Source organism: Gambusia affinis, linkage group LG15 (assembly GCF_019740435.1).
Source record: "Gambusia affinis linkage group LG15, SWU_Gaff_1.0, whole genome shotgun sequence".
NCBI classification, from domain to species: domain Eukaryota; kingdom Metazoa; phylum Chordata; class Actinopteri; order Cyprinodontiformes; family Poeciliidae; genus Gambusia; species Gambusia affinis.
The window spans coordinates 10715074-10732810 of NC_057882.1; the positions used below are offsets into that span (position 1 = coordinate 10715074).

Here is a 17737-nt window from a genome sequence, read left to right on the forward strand (position 1 = left end):
TCACCAATCTTCTCTGAGAGACTTCTGAGGCCTTCACTGAATAGACCTCAGATTTCTGCCGAGACACTCGACTGATTATGTGACTTTGGGAGGCAGTTGGATACTGTTGATTTCATTTTGGGGTATCAAAGTCAATGGTTTAAATGTAAACAATCACTAGGAGTAAAGCACTTATGCTGCTGTTCTAAAGACCCTAGTCAAAGGCTTTATTAATAAATGTCCATCTTTTTTGCATCGGATGTAGAGGGTTGGACGAAGCTTCCCAGAGATTGGCACCACTAGTGTCAGCTATCGTGTAAACGGGGCCATGTTGGAGAAGTGAGAGGATGGATACAAAGAATGAGATGAATAGCTGCTGTGAGACATCCTCTGCTCGTCAGAGGAAGGAAATAAGCTCTGTTTTCTTAATTACAGTGTGAATGATGTTCTCACCCGATTGAAAGGGGGGTTTGGATAATTATTCCCCAACAGTTTCATGTGACCATTCCATCTCTGTCGCTGAGCCTTTGGTTACCACCAACATAAGAAGAGAAATAAGTGCACTTTTGAAATGATAAATTATTAATTTTCAGCATGTTGACTTCAATCGTGCACAACATACTTTATACATAATGGATTGCTCGCACTCATGACTATTTGGAAGGAATCCATATGGACACGTGACATTTACACAGCTGGCTGTTTCCGCATTAAAGCAAAACCAGTAATATGAAACATGAAACATTACAGGAAGATAAAACAGCATGGGCGTTTTCATGCAAATCTAAGCAAACACTTCAATCCACATCATCCATCTTATTGCCCATATTTATAATTTGTCTACAGAAATCCAAGCTAATTTCAATAGTCTAGGTGAATGTACTCTAAAAGAAATGGTTGCAGGAGTAAATTGAAATACAACACTCCAGAAATCTGATACTGCAGGTTTTGTGTGTGAATTCTGTAATTCTCACGTTTGTCGTTTTTCAAGAGCTGAGACATCCTCAGGAGATTCCCAAGTGTCTCCAACTCCTCCAGTTCAGTGTTAAATCTGCTGAAAGGTGGACACTGGTGAAGGCTGAAGATTAGATTTGCTGCTTTATTCGCATAACAGATGACAGAGTTGCTGAACTGCAAAATACTATCTTCAATCATGATCTTTTTAAATAAGCAAACACTGTTCAATTGACAATTACAACTTGCAGTCAGCCACCTTTAAATTTGTTCAGTACTTCCTTCATGTCAACTAGACAGAAAATGCCTCTTTAAAATAGCAAGTGAAAATGGTAGTTTAAGGTTTGTAGTGGTTGTCACAATTTATTTTTGGTTAAGGAAAAAAAGGTAATTTCCTTTAAAGACACAGTGAGTATTTTCTCCACTCACAAATGAAGACTGACAATAAAAAACACAACTGGTTAATGAAGTGTATATTTAAAATGGAGGTTTTTACAAAACACAGTGTTCAAAAGAACGCCCCAGGAAAAAACTAATTATTCTACCTCTTTGTGTTTGGGTTGATGACACCACAAGAGGCACAAGACCAGAAATAGACTTCTAGTATGTTTCAGCATATATCCTGGAGTATTTGAGCATTAAAGTCTTTGTTTCAGCTCCAATCTATGACGATACTGTCACAAATTTGTCCTTGGAGTTAGATTTGTCCAAGGGCAAAATAAATGCACATTACACTGTTAATATGCTGTTTGTTTCAGGAAGATAGGTATCATCACACAAACAGTGTGATTGCTACTGCTGCTGCCCCTTTAGGTGCTGCAACCAGTTATTAGGTTTAGGGAGCAATTAAGTTTTGTAATTTTTGGAATGACCTCAAGTCTTTAAATGTGGGGGAAAAAAAGCACAAATCCCTAAATTGGTTAGTGGAACAATACTTGTTTTCCACACCGTTAATGCACATACTGTAAAATCTAACCATGTACGTCTTACTTCGTGTATTGAAGTAAATTATTTTTTTAGAAATGTGTGTGAATGATATGTGTCACAATTAGCACAGTGTTTTGGCACTTGCAGTCACAGAGAGCCAACCTTAAATTGACAACGCTCACTTATTTTCTATCTCTTTGGCAAAAAATTTAAAAAATCTCAAGGATAAACACTCTTGACATATATAGTTCTGATTTAACACACGACGTTGCTAAAGTCATACAGTTCATACAGTTACAGACACAGTAACAAAGAAAAATCTAATTCAATGGAGAGTGGACCATTTTTAGGTATCTACCACCCCCTGCAGATGTTGTCATGGAAACACTCTTTTGGGGATGTCGTTCTCTCTCTCTGTCTCTCTCTCTCTCTCTCTCTCTCTCTCTCCCTGCTTCTCTCTCTCTTTTCTCTCTTTCATACAATGCAGCATTAGGATGATAATGCTATGCTCAGCACACCACGCTTCAGGTTTCCATGTGACTCCCGCTCTTACATAATACTGAACTGGAAAGGAAAAGCCGCTTACCTTAAATTATATCAATAGTTTACAGTATAGATGTTTTTTTCATTCCCATACTGCTTGTTTGCTGATTTATTGAAAAAAAAATGTATAGAGATATACAGATTTTTCAAAAATTGTGTTGTTGCCCTGTTGTATATTCTGTTAAAATGATAAGAAATACTGGTTTTCAATGTCTTCCTTTTTGACAGTATTTGTATCTTTAAAATAGAGGAATCTATTAAGCTGAAACCAACCCTTTAATCGGTGTTGGAGGTTATCACTTGCCTGTGTGCGGACGTGGTGAAGTTGCTAATGAGTTTGGCACATAGCAGATTTCCCAGGAAATCCCCCCACGCTCTGGGGGGAGGATAACATTAAAAGAGCCATCAGCAGCACACCCATGTATAGAGATTGGTCTCTGTATTCGATTTAACGCTGACATCACCCTGGGAGCCTTGAGCCCTGCGCCGCAGTCGGTTCTGAGATGAATGCACAATATTTAAATCCAGCCTACCTGGTTCTCTCACTCCACCCTGTGGACTCAACAGGGCAGCACAAAGGAACGCAGGGGGCATCTAGGAGGATAGTGGATAACATATTGTTCATTCCTGTGGAAAGTGTTCAGTGTGAATGTGAACACGCAGCATCACCAGTCTGCTAGAGAAGGAGGAATTACTCAACGCATGTTCACTATCTCTTGTTCAAACTTGTCCCAAAACAACTATATTTTGTTACCTTCCTGTCAAAAATTGCTGTAAGGGGCATAGGACACCTTTTTGATTACTTTGTATTTCAACATTTACATATATTTTAGTAAAATGTATTTGTAGTGTGAGTGTAGCTGCTATTCAGATATCACAAGTATAGGACAGAAATCTGATGTTATTTCTGGCTAGTATTGTATAAAAATATGTTTAAACCTGCATTGTGTAACTTTCATTGAAAAAAAAAATATAGATATCTATATAGGTAGATAGATAGATATCTATATATATATATTTTTATGTATTTGTTGAACTGTCATTATGTCATGACAGCGTGGTGTGGGAAATCTGTGAAAACACTGAACTCTCTGCTTTCTCCCAGTGCCAGGAGGCGGGAGTTAATGCTGTCAATCACAATCTTATGTGACGCTGCTCACCCTCTCTCCCCATTGCTCTGTGCTAGGCTGCAGCTAGCATAGCCTGCTGTGAATGCTTAATCTGGTTAGCATGGCCACCAATAAACACAGATAAATGTAATTTTAAGATGTTTATTAGTGACGGCGCTAGAATCCTCCTCCTGGCTCTGATTGGTTTATTTTTGGTCAGGAGCCGTGCATTTCTTAAGATGACAATAGCAGGACATGGAAGATGTGGAGGAGATTGATCTTTTCACATATTGTCTGTCTTATAACAATGTCACGACATGGTGAAAGTTTTAACAAATATGCAAAAAACATATTCTTTATAAAAGTTACTTTTCAGCACTAAAGCGTGAATGATTTATTGCCAAAGGTTTACAAATCATTAATATAATTAAGAGGGGTTAAAACACAGTGGGGAAAAAGAAAAAGAATAGATTATCTTTCTTTATCCAGCCAAGTTCGACATAAAAACATATGGTTTGCATTATTGTCCAAATGGCCTATGCCATTTATTGCTTCTTTGTACTTTGCTTCACTAATTAAAACTTTCCTTCTACTTTTTAAGTATTTCTTTGAACTTCTCTAGTTTTTGTCCACATTTTTACAATAAAGATATCAATTCTTCTTCTTTTTTTTTTTTTTTTTTTTTGATGTGTTTATTTTCCTGAACTTCTAAAAGACCACATTGGACAATGTGTTGCCAATTATGGGAAAAAAACAGAAAAAGAGCAAAAAAGCATCTAAAGTCCAACAAGAAATTGTGAAAGACATTTCAATAAGACTGGGTGTAAGTGGGCATTGGTGGAAACCAAAAATATATGACAGGAAAATTACGGTTCTTCAAAGAAATAACTTTTGCAGTAACAAACTTTCCTGAATTTTTAATTCAGATCATATTTTGGAGGGAGGTTGAGGAACTGTGTGATCTCTTTTTAGTATGGGGCAGCTGTTTAAGCCCTGTGGGCGGAACAATAGCCTTCAACAAAACAAGTGCAGATTCAGCAAAAACTGTTGCCACTGCTAGCACCAGTAACATTGATTTTTTTTTTTACAATGTATTTTTTATTTAGTGGGCTTTTAAACACTTACTCTGACTCTAACCTCATTCGGTGGGTCTGCTTTGAAAAGAAGCCTGCTTTCTCTGCACAGCTACTATTACATTTACAGGAAATAAATACTCTGACTAGAGGAATGGTGCAGTGGAATAAAAAACATTTTTCACGCCAGAGATCTTCTGTTTTTGATTTTCTGTCATATTTGCATCGTTTCAGATCTCTAAGCTAATTTTAATATCAGCCGAGGATAACCTGAGTCAATTTAAAATGCTGTTTTAAATGATGATTTCAACTATTAATGTTGGAAATCTATCCAAACCAACCTGGTCCTATGTTCAACTATAATTGCCTTGCCTTTTTAAATTGTGAATAACATTTTTTTTAATAAACTAAGTTCAATTAAATCACCAATAGTTACAATGGATCTGTGGAATGAAGGCATTCTTATAAATACTACAATATTAAGTATTCTGAGAGATTTTAAAAACCGACGCATTATGCTCTGATCTAAAATAATTTAAGACTACATTTTTTAAAAATCTGTTATTAGTCAAAATAGGGTTACAAACAATTTCTTAGGTTTGAAACGCCACTGAATCGCAGTGAGAGCTATTTTCCACAAACATAGAAAACACGGAAAAATTGTGATCCCCTCCCAGGAGTGGTTGACCTACTAAAGTTATTTCAAGACTGCATTTATGACTCATTCAGGAGGTCGCACAATAACCTTGAACAACATCTAATCTCACTTTTTCCAGTTAAGGCTATCTGTTCGTGATTCAGGAATTAGAAGGGACAAATATGGCACTCGTGACGTAGAGCTTCAAAGTGAAAACCAATACTGGCCGAAAACAACTCAAATGTTGTCTCACATTTTTCAAAAATATTACCCTAGATACAGACAAGTGAATAATCAAGACCTGAGATTAAAATGAGATGAAAATGTGATGCTTTGGAAGGTGTGTGCAATTACATCTGGGCATAAACTGACACAGCATTTCAAAAGAAAAAAAAGAGAATATGGCGGTAACTTGATATTCATTGGTGTCTTACTCAGGAACTTGAATTCTTGCCACCATAGTTGGAACTATGATTTCTAGTCAATGGCAAAGACTCTGAAAAAGAATGTCCAACTATTGGTGATGTTAAGCTCAGGTGTACTTAGGTTATATAACAGCACAATGGTCAAAAACATGCAGGCAAGTCCATCTCTGAAGGACTCAAGAAAGCAAAGGTTTTGGAAACTGTTTTTGAAGATGTGTGGGATAGCAGTCCTCCATAATGATGAAAAAAACAAAAAAAACAACCCTCTTGATGACAGTTGTTGGCCCCAGAAGTTGTTAGGTTAACAAAAAACAACAATTTCAATCTAGGAATTGTGAGCTTTCAGTGCAACACCACGCTCAAGAAAATCCACTGCTGTTCCAAGATGGTGGAGTGACCTACAAAGTGTAATCAGAACAGATACGTTATTGTCCATCTTCAATAAACTCTTGAAGATCTAGTCTTCCAGACTATCTCCTTCCCCAGCACACACACTGTATTCATATTTCCTGTATCAACTTTCTCTTTCAGCAATTCCCTCTATGCCTTTACTGTATTTCTACACCATCACACCTGTCAAAACCTGATAGTGGTCGTCCTTTTAAGTGGCTTATTAGTAGTTTTGATTCCAACTGCCTTGTTACACCCGCATTCATAAGTCTCTTTGGATAAAACCTGTCTGGCATATGTAAAAACATAAGCACAAACACAATAGGTTATTTCCCTGATTTGAAAATTGCTTTTTGTAATCGCTCAGGTTATCTTGGTCCAATATTAGAAGTAGTTGTTAATGTCAAACATGTAGGTGTATCAAAAAAGCAAAGAAAAAAATCTTTCTCTTGATCTGGTGTCTGCTGTGTGAATCAAATCATTCATAAAAATCAGCATTGTTTTTGTTGTGAACGTAAAGATCATCAACCTTCCAGATATGAATGAATTCTGCCTTTTTAAGAGTAGGGACAAAAGTCTGCACGTGGATTCATGTATGTTGCCACGTGCGGTTGATGACAGACACGAGCAGCCAGTGTGTCAGTCCTGCAAATAAATAACGTTTTTGCATCCACAACTTTCAGATTTTAGCACCTCGGAGAGCTCCAGTTGCTTCATTCTATTTCAAGCCAACAGGGGGCGCAGCTATCACGCTGTTACATGTAGAGAGCAAACAAGCAAGCTACAACGTTGAAAATGTTTCCCAACTCTTCTGTGTAGTTTTTTTTTTATATCAATGTGTGTAATTTACTTTTTTTTAAATTCCGTTTTATAGGATGGTAGGCGGTTTATCACTATTTGGACTCTGTGGGGCTCGCTGTTCAGAATCCAGCTGCGCTTTGTGTACAAACTTTACGGGTAATCAAGCAGAGAGCGGGGTAAAAGAGAGGAGACAAACTGTGAATGATGCTCCTGCTGCTCCAAACCTTTAGGCAAAATGTGTGGACTCACGCGTTCATCGTCGAGACGAAAATGAATGATTTTTATTTTTTACAGTTGCATGCGAGCGCAAATATCGGACACTGAGAAAAGCGACGGTATTGCGGTCGCAGCGGGGCAGGCGGCCCTTTTTTCTTCCTTCCTTTCTTTTTTTTTTATCACCGGGGCATCAGCGACCCTTCCATCCATCCCCACATTCCTCAGCCTCGGCTGAGCTCTGGCTTCTCTGATCGTGCGGTGCTGTGCATGAGTGAGTCTGTGTGGCTCCGGACTGATGTCTCTGCCTGTCAGGAATTTAAAGTGTCTCTCACCGGTCATGTGCCAGTGTAAGGTCATCTGCAGCAACCGGACCCTCTCTCTTATGTTCGGGTGTAAGGTGAGCCAGCATGCAAATCTGTATTCAAAGAAACGAGGCCTATGGCAAGGGGGGAAACGCCGTTCTGGTTTGTTTCCGCGGCTGATCCTTTTATCTGTCGAGTTGATTAGCTTATCTATTATTTCTTCATCACTGAGTCTTCCACACACGGCCCCGGTTTTACCTTATAAGCACCGGGCGACCGAGCGTTTATTCCCAAAAATGACCGGTTCCCGTTTACACACAGCAGGATGGTATTGCTGAAAGCTATTCCTTGGTATTAGCAACAATAATAATAACAATGTTTACTTCTAACGAATAAACGAGACATCGTTCATTTTCAGAGCTCTGCTCACAGCAGGGCTAAAAATAAAGCCTTTAGGTTCACATTTCTTCTTTGCAGCCCAGCAGAGCAAATTGCATGATAGGATTTTGACCTTGGGAGATGCACTTTAATGCTCAGGGCCACTTAGATATCATTCATCATCAGGGAAACCATACACTGACACAGAGGCATAATCCCATCTGCAAACCAGGGAACATGAACTGTGCCCCCGCTGTTCTCTTCCATCCCTGTTGTGTTCCTAATCAAAACGGAGCAGTGGTTGCCTGGTGCTTATCAGAGAAAACAGCCTTTCTTGTTAAGTTGTGTGCATTTTTTTTTTTATTTTTTTTTTATTTTTATTTTTTTTGATATTTTGGGTTTGTTGCAAAGATTTTATGTTTTTTCATTCTATCACAGATTTTGCCTCTCCTCCAGGTGAAAGTAATTGTACAGTTGAGACTTTCCCTCTATACGACTGTTAGTCTGTTAGCACTACAATGCCAAATCTTCACTGCATTTTTATTTTAATATTTGTGGGACATGCTAGTGGTATTTGGATATTTTATTCAAGATTTAAAAACAAAATATGTAACCTTTAATTTGTGTGTGATTAAAAAATGTCCTCAGATTTTCTGTAGCAAGGATTGACATCTTTGGCTTTCCATAGAAACATTAGATGGTGTGATGACAGGACAGAAAAGGTTTCTCATTGCAGTACTCCCAAAAACAAACACAATTATGTAGTGTTTCCTAAACTCTGCTTGGATTTGAAGTGAAACTGTGAGAACTTAAACTGGTGGACTTCATATAAAACAAAAATTGGATATATGGAAAATCACCTTGTGACTATTGCTAAATATGGTGGATTATCTGTGATGGGCATGCTTTTCCTCCAAAGACTCTAAATGTTGTTTGAGGGCGTCACATCAGAACGTTTTGAAATGCCTGGATGTTTAAAAATGATGCCTTTCAGTCAGCCCACAACTCTCAGCGCTCCCGAACTCCCAGTAGATCTTATAGAGAAACTGTGGGGGCAAAAAGTGGGTTGTCCAAAGTTCTGCCAATAGTACCAACATATATTCTAACAGTTGCTTTTGTTGAAAACAAATATGTTGTAGCATGTACATTTTATTCCTCAGAGATTACAAACTTCATTGCATTGTGCTGCTTCATGAAAACTGAATTTGTTTTCAACCTTTTTTCACAACTTTTCCACAGGAGCTAATTCATTTGACAGTTTTTTGTTCATTGTTCCCTCATCCTTGTTTGCTGCCCTCTTTTGATTTATACATGTGCTTAATATAAACTTGCTACACAGCAAACAGCATTGATATGGTTTATTGTTAAGCTGAATTTCCATATTTGAAAGATGCAGCTGGTTTGCTGAGAAGGTGGTCCTGCTGTTCTCAGTGTATTACAAGTACAGATATTCCCTTGTGTTCTTGAACACACCTTACTCCTGCTTCCATGTCTACCTCTTTTGTCTTCGTTAAGGAGAAGATGCAGTACAATTATTTTCACCCAGGGTTTAGGCTACAATCGTCCATCCAGCGAAATCATAATTCCACAATTGTAAACTGTCTTCAGCATCTTTTATTAGTGATTAACTGTAATAATCGTGCTTAATGTTTGTGTTACAAATGAGTAGAGTCTGTGTTTATTAGTTGGAGAATGCAGGGAAATCATGAGATTTCCAAAACTGTTTACTGAAAATTACTTAATTGTAAAAGAAATAGAACTAAATGAACTAAACGTACTTTCTACTGGTAATCAAACGTATTATGTCACTTTTTTGATTCTGATCTCAACGATTTCTGCTCAATATGTCCAGTATAATGGTGTGATATAAGAATAAAATTAATTCTGCCTTTTGGATTACTCCAGTGGACAATTGGCAGCTAATTTATCTGTTCATTTTCTCAATAATTCGATATTATTATCAGTATATACTATATATGCTATATATACAGATATACAATATCCTGTATAAGTATATTGTGCTTTGATTTGGTCTCTAATAGTGGTTCAAACTTTTAATTCCTATCAATATGCAAATTAGCAAAGGATTATTTTCAAAATAGTGTTAATACTTCCCAAAATGAGTAAACCTATATAAGTCTGAATTAGTTCTCCATCCTTAAGGAAGGTTTTGCATGCCCTTTGAAGTGAATAACATTTATTAGGACCTTCATATGCATTCATCATCTTAGCTTTCATATTCAAAAGCCGACTTTTGTCTTCACAATATTAAGTTGTTTTTAGCACAGTTACTGTAACTAATGTACTGCACTTTGTGAACATGTGAAAAATACTTCTAAGTATTGCTCATTATCTTCTAGTATTAGGCATTTTACAATAAATATTTAATAAATGTTTGATAATGTCTAATTAAGAGTTGATATGCCACTAATATCCCTGTTTGTAGGTGGCTAGCGGATGTTTTGAGATGACACTGAGACATTTATCTCTAAGCCGTTGTTTCCATTTTGTTGCTCTTAATAATGAAAAGGGTTTATGACTGCCACCTGCATTCTTCTTTCAAGGCCAATATTTGTGTGCAGGTTCAGTAATCCTAACAGCCTTTGTTTATTCTGTCGCAGTCTCCTGGGAAGTTGATATAGGTGGGAATTAATTTGGATCTTGGAGAAGTACAGTATATTGCTCCAATGTACAACAATGTGTTGGAACGCTCCTCTATGGGCTGCAGCCATCAATATTTTATGTTTTATGCTCTTGTTTTTATTATTCTCAAGAGAACTGTATTTGCAAAACTTCTTCCATAGGAGAACTTTCCCAAGGTGATGGTCTAAGGAATATATTTGCATAACCTCTGTTCTTAAACAAAACCTGCCGCAAATTCTGATTTTACACTTTAATTAAGGAAGGTTTTTGCTTTTTTTTGCTGGCATTCATCAGTGCTTTAATGTGCTTTTTATGCTTAACGCTCATCAGCGGCCTCGCAGCACTTAATCAAAAACAGCTGGCCTCACTGGAGTTTGTCTTCAGGCGATGATTCAGCGGCACACTCAGTGCAGGGCCCTGGGAGACGGAGCAATAGACAGAGGATTGAGTTTTGATGGGAACAGAGCGTTCATGTGATGAATGATTTACAACTCAGGGACCAGGCCGCCTTCATCTCGGTTTCAGGATCGATAATTATCTCATTGGGGGAATTGATTCAGTGATATCTTTACTGGGAAACAGATATGAAAATGATCTGCTGCCACTCACTTCCAGGCAGCCAATCAGACGAAGAGGACTTTGCTTCTCTGTGTTGTCTGGTCTTCACCGTATGCAAAATAGTTTTTGACCGATTTCATTTATTTAACTTGTAATCAACTGATACAGAAACATTGGAGCTCGCATCTGCCTTGCAACCTTGTTCTGTTTTGTGTGTGTGCCTGTACAGGAAAATGATGTGCCTGAAGCAAGTAAATGTTCAAGTAGTACCGGTACACTGACAATAAAATGTTGCGTTAAATTTGTCCTTGCAAGCGAGAAAAACATTCCATGAGATTTAATGAAGATCAGACTTAACACAGCTGCTACAAATTTAAAACATGAAAGTTTTAATTTAAATGAAAATTATTTGCACTTCTAACAGTTTGGAAGTGCAAATACGTGCACACATACAATATCACACAATCTTAAATTGTAAATATGGATAGAAGAAAACGAAAGAGAGAGAGAAAGGTATCTGAAAACAAATCAGATTTCAGATATCTAGAAAGTTACTCCATCATAAACATAACTTGAGTGTTACTTTGATTCTTTCATATATGTGTTAAAACTGTCACTGTCTCATGAGAATATTATGAGAAAGATAATCTGTGGGGGAAAAAAAATAAGGTCCTCTATCTCTTCCATGTGGTCCTACTGCCGTCTGCAGAAATACACAGCTTGGTCAGAAACAACCAATCAGAGCCAGGAGAAGGGTCTCAGCACTGTCAATCATTCTCATGTACATGCTGCTCACTCCGTCCACTTTGATCTGTGCTATGCTACTGATTATCTACCTTAAACTATACTATCACAACATAGTAGCAAAAGTATTTTTATTTAATTTAATTAAGATGCCAGAGAGAGTGCTGCCACGACCAGAGTTTTATCTGGCTGCATGACGCAAAGCGTAACACCCTTATACAAATAAACTGAGCTAAACTGAATTGAAATGGAGCCATTCCCTTCCTCCCCCTCTGGTCATTGTCAGGGCTCTACTGTTCTTGCTAGGAAAGATAAATTTAGCTATTTCCCTATAGCAAAAAGGTGTGGATATTTTTTGTTAGGCGTGACATATCAAAATGTCATAGAACCCTGTTTTATTTTTAAAACAGTGTTTAAAACTGTTAAGCAGTCAACTTCAGGCTCTACTCAAACAAATGGTCCAATGAATTAACCATGTAATATTAGCTTGATATACATTTAGTTTCATTTTCTGGACAATAACCACATGAAACTGCTGGTACTAATGTATTCAATATTCAAAATCCACTCAAAAATACATATCATAGAGCAGTATTACAACCGGACTAATCAATGTGATTGATTTAGAAATAATTACTGATGCTATGTTTTAAATTAAACCAAGTAGATCTTTCACAATAGAGTTTAATGAGAATGGCATCTTGTCCAGCGATGAAATGGCATCCTGTCCAGGTGTACCCTGCCTCTCGCCCAATCATTGCTTGAGGAAGGCAACCCCCCGCCCCCTCTGCACCGTCTCCACCCAAGGACAAGCATGTTTAGATAACGGATGGATGGATGGAAAATGATCCATGCAATTCTGGCCCACTTGGAGTAAGCAAAACAAATGGTATCACAAAATTTTGTGTTTTTTAAAAGTTAGTTTTCCACAAAATGAACCAATTCATACCCATTTTAGCAACCACTGATTTAAAGTAATGTGTCATACTCTACTTACTGTCTGCTAGGACATCAAAAAAGTGACATAGTACGTTTGTTCCTCCAACAAAATATCTTTACCAGCAGGAGATCCCTTGAAGTTATTTTGATTGGATCAGGGGTCATAATCTGTCATATCTCATAAACATGACACAAGCAGTCATCAGAACAAAGATGAATGAGAAGAGAGTGTCACACACATCAGACAAAAGTACATAAGATTTGATAACTTTAAAAAACATGGCTGCAATTTAACTACTATTGAGATAAAACTCACATTTTAGGAATCATTGTATAGGCTGCTGACTGGTAAAGGTGCCAAAAGTTGATTTTAAGTACATTTTACATTTACTTTAAAAAAAAAAAACAGGAATCATACCATCTGATTATTTTATTTTATGTTTTTTAATAACTGTCCAACAAAAAAAAACAACAACTTAAAATCAGAAAAATAACTACAATGAGCAACAAAACCCCTTTTTAATGCTTTGTTGACTTTATCCTGTATTTTGTCAGAACAGTTTATGTTGAGAATGGCCACATAATATACAACACATTTAGAGACCAAAGTTAACGCTTAAAGTTTTTGCATCGGTCTGCATTACACTGCTGACACTATCTTTTATGAATATCACCGTGATGTTGTAACATGGAATACCTGTCTTAAAGGAATTAAACCAAACACTACCAGTAAAAGCTTTGCAGTAACCAGTGGTGGGCTGGAAGTTAATGCAGAATAAACTAAATTAATTGTGTTGTCAGAAAAAGATCATTATGTTTCTGTGATACACCTCATTAAGCATTTGGTACACAGACATGCATCAGCCTGCTGTAAAATGTAATCAATTTTGAGCTACATTGAAGTCCAAACAAAGTCCCAGTTACTTGCCCATTGGGTTTAAAATATTCTTAAACAGCAAAATACACAAATAAGCCTTTAATACAGCATTTTTCACAATAAGAGAAAATGGACAAGTGCCAGTGAAAGAAAAACATCAATATTAATCACGAGATCAGCAACAAAAGGAGCCGTTTTCAGTCTTTTTTTGTTGTATTTCAATTGCCCTGAATCAGCTTAAAGGAAAATTTAGATTTCCCTCTTTGTTACCCAGAATCCAATCCCAAGCTCATGATCTTTTGCTCTTTTTACTACATGTTAATTTCCTTGAACCTCATCAGATGAGGTAAAACGATGTCCACCGGCTTGAATATGTTTGCAGACAACTGCTGGGGATTAACACTAACAATCCCTCACTGTGAGAGCTACAAACGTCAGAATGCATGCACTCAGCATAAAAATGGTGTGCACATGCTTCAGCGGACGGAGGGGGGATGGGATGATTTCACAGTTATGGAGCTTTTGCCTGAGGTCTAACCTGAACTGAGTTCTTTCATTCACTCAGGTTGATGTGAAGAGAACCTTTCTTTGGTTAATGAAGCAAAGCTTGCGGTTAAGATCAGACAGGTAGAAAGATAGTCACACTATGGACCCCAATTACTTTACCAAATGTCCAATTCACACTTTTTAAAGATTGTGGTGTTCTTAACCTCTAAATGCTCCGAAATGGCTTTAATGGAAACCAACAATAACAAAAAACAAGTCAGATGAAGGCTCTAAGAGTCCAGCGTCATTTTATTATTAAGTCACATCATCCACTTGAGCTTCTTGCTGCACAGGAAGCAGGTTTCAGTAAAATGTGGCATGATTTACTGTATCTATGACTGTAATGTGATTATTCAATTTAAAGATTATCATTTGAGTGGATTTCTTATTCATAGAAAGGGCAATCAGAAAATCACGTATCATGTGAAAGTTTCGCAATAAAATATATTGTATTGTATAAAACAGTTTTGTATTTATTGAAACTGTCACTAAATCCAGACTGTATAATAGGAGATAGATCATCTGTGAAAAATCTGTCTCATCCATGTGATCCTACTGCCACCTGCAGAAATGCAAAGCTCGGTCAAGAACAACCAATCAGAGCCAGGAGGAGGGCATTAGCACTGTCAATCATACTTGTGTATTTGCTGCTGCACTCCTTGCTCCCTGGTTCACTACAGCTCCTTCTTCACAGAGGAGCCGACTGAATTTGCAGATTAGTTAGCATTTCCACCGACAATAGATAGATAGATCTTTATCGTCATTGTCACGAGAACAGTAGATAAAGAGTTTTCTTGTAACATTAAATTGCTCCCCCAGCTGCAACAAAACGGCAGTCTTGAGGTTGTAGTCGCAGCTTACACCAAGCAATGCGTACATGCGCATGATTGACAGCGCTAAGACCTTTTTCTTGGCTCTGATTGGTTATTTCTCACCAAGCAGCGTATTTCTAGGGATGGCACTAGGACCACTGAAAGGAGGCAGGGCAGCTAGACTTTTTCACAGATTATCTGTCTTATATTCTGCTGTAAGAACATAGTGACGGTTTTGACTAATATGGAAAAAAATATATATTTGTAATAGACGTTACATAACTTTCAGAACCACTTACAACTTAACCTTATGAAGACACAACTGAGATTTTTCCACGTTACTCAATATGACTGCAGTGTTCTTTACTCTTTATCCAATTTAAATCACCTTTACATGGATACCAATTTTGCTATAAGTGAATGCAACTCTGTTAATTTCTTCATTGTAGTATGAAAAATGCTGTAAAAACTGCTTCAATAGAAGCTTCCGTTTTGCACTGCGTTGAGATTAATGACTCCACCCAATCGATGAGTTATATTTGTGTGAAGATGGCGAATCTAGAACGTCTCCGTGGGGGAAATAAAGAAGCTCTCCTTTGCTATAGTTCCCCGTTTTTATTTAGGTTGTCTGGATTCACACTCTAGCATCCTGATGCGTGCAGCTCCAGGCACTCTGCCCCATGGCGAATGTTAAGTCTGTTGTTGAAGCGTGCACCGTAAAGGACATGAACACTTGTCAAAGTGCTGTGCTGAGATGCCCTGGAGTAAACGCCTGAAGGTAACATTTGGCAGGATATCTGAATCCTCTGATTGTTACATATACATGAAATAAACAGTTTTACTGGTAGGTGTCGGCTGGCAGCAGCAATCGCGACACTGTAAATGATATGAAAGCTGTGTTCGAGGTTTAGCGCTTGCAAAGACACTTGTGAGTGAAAATAAACTGAGAAGGTTTGTATTTTTGATGGACTGTGTTGGGGGGAGAAAAAAAAAATTCAGATAATCATGACAGACAAACGGCTCTTTGAAAGTGGTTGTCGTTCTGCGCATGTTTTAACTTTAAAGATGGAAAGAGATAAACTCAATATGTGGCTGGGTTATATACCTTAGAGTGGGGTGGTGTGAAGCTTTCTTAACTGCCATCCAGCAGGTGCTCTGGCCTACATATTTTATGTGTGGAGAGATTAGTTTCTGCTGCTCAGGTAGAAGACCTATTTCTAAAGCCTGGGCCACTGATGAAATAGGAAGTGCGTATTCCAACATATTTTAGGTCTTGGTGAATTTTAAACACATTAGCTAACATATATCCTCCACAAGGTCTGCTTGAAACAAGCCCATCTAAAACCTCTCAAATAAAAAATAAATGTATTTTGAAAGCAAATGTAGATAGATTACTCTCTACTGCTTAGATTCTTAGGAAATACCATCCTCACAGTCCCACTTTTTAAAATTTATAATAAACTCCAGTTTGCATTGTTGGAATATTATGTGATGGGTCAACACAAAGTGAGGTGCAAATTATTATATCAAATGTTTTAAGGGAACCTGCAAAATAAAAAAAATAAAAAATACTGTGTGGTGGAAGCAAACACTGCACTTTACCCTGATCCCCACTGTGAAACATAGTGTTGGCAGCATCATGCTTTGGGGATGTATTTCTTCAGCAAGGCAGGGGGGCATGTCGTAGTTTAAAGGGAAATATAATTTAATAACAATGAAACATTTTTAGAGCATATTTTATTTTTTTTGGCCTGTTTTAGTTTTATTCTTGTGAGCTAAATCTTATTGCATTTTCAGTAACTAAGTTTATTTCACATCTAGTTTAGGGTTGTAACTCTTGAAGTCAAGACTGTTGCTGCTTCTCTTCCCTCTTTTCTCTCTGCCCTCCTTCCTGACTGATCAGTGTGAGGAAGAAAACCACGAGGGCCATAAAAACATCGAAAAGCCACATTAGTTGATTTCATGGAGAAATTTCAATTAGATAGATAAATAGACAAATATTTATTTTGTCAGGGACGATGCACAATGAAAAGATTAACCACTAATTTCTACGTTTAGTCAACTGTTGATCACCAGGAGTGAACTAACATCCTTTAAGATTTAAATGGCTGCTTTTCTAATTTTCTTTAGACTCTGGCTTTACTGCAATGGTAACATTAGTTGATACATGAACAAAAAGAAAGCGTTTTTTGCTCCTACATTTATTTTGTCTATCTCTACAACAGAGCTGAAGCTCAAGCAATCAGGCCACCTGCAAAACGAAAAGCAAACCCTTCACTCAGATTTATTATTTATGCAATTGGTTACCTTTTAGTCAACTTTTCCTTAAAATGATGACTAATACATTATACAGCTATATAAAGTTTATTTATTTCAATACCTCCTATCCAATTTACATGTCTGTGACTCATGTTTCTAACCTCCCAGTTTCCTACATGCCTCTCCAGAAGGGCTCTTCTGTCCTGCTCCATGAACTGAAAGTCACATCCCCCACCAGCAGGACAGAAGGCAGAGTGGCACCATGGATGTTGGTCATGCAGGAGAGGGAGATCAGTGGAGCTGTGGGCTGTTTTGACCACTGATACATGAACATTAATAATGGTACCAAATTCTGTAAGGGTTTTTTAAATAATTTTAAACCATTATTAGTTACTGTTAGAGCTGGGGGCAAAAAATGGGAGTGAGAGATATGTGGCTACATGAGACAGTTTTTGCATTAATATGCCAATAACTGACTGTGCACAAAAAAGCTTGTTATTCTATAATTAAAGAGCGATGCATTCAACAATTACTCCTTTTTATTTGTCCTACTCTATCTTGATTTTTTTCTCCCCCACTTTGTGGCGGTGCTGATAGTCTCAATTTTTCATTTTACCCAGACCTC

The 17737-nt window shown here is 37.4% G+C and overlaps 1 protein-coding gene across 5 annotated transcripts in view; it reads left to right on the forward strand.

The window, feature by feature from the left end:
* The window catches only part of LOC122845071 (disks large homolog 4), an 86295-nt gene that overhangs the window by 26979 nt on the left and 41579 nt on the right, over positions 1-17737 (forward strand). The window contains exon 1 of one of the 5 annotated variants that reach the window (XM_044141075.1): positions 7072-7451. The exons of 3 other annotated variants lie outside the window; for them this stretch is intronic. In XM_044141075.1, the coding sequence (XP_043997010.1) occupies positions 7350-7451 (102 nt within the window). In that variant the 5' untranslated portion in view covers positions 7072-7349. Of the gene's footprint in view, positions 1-7071; positions 7452-17737 lie in introns of those variants that run through there. One more of the 5 variants, XM_044141071.1, reaches the window with a different exon arrangement.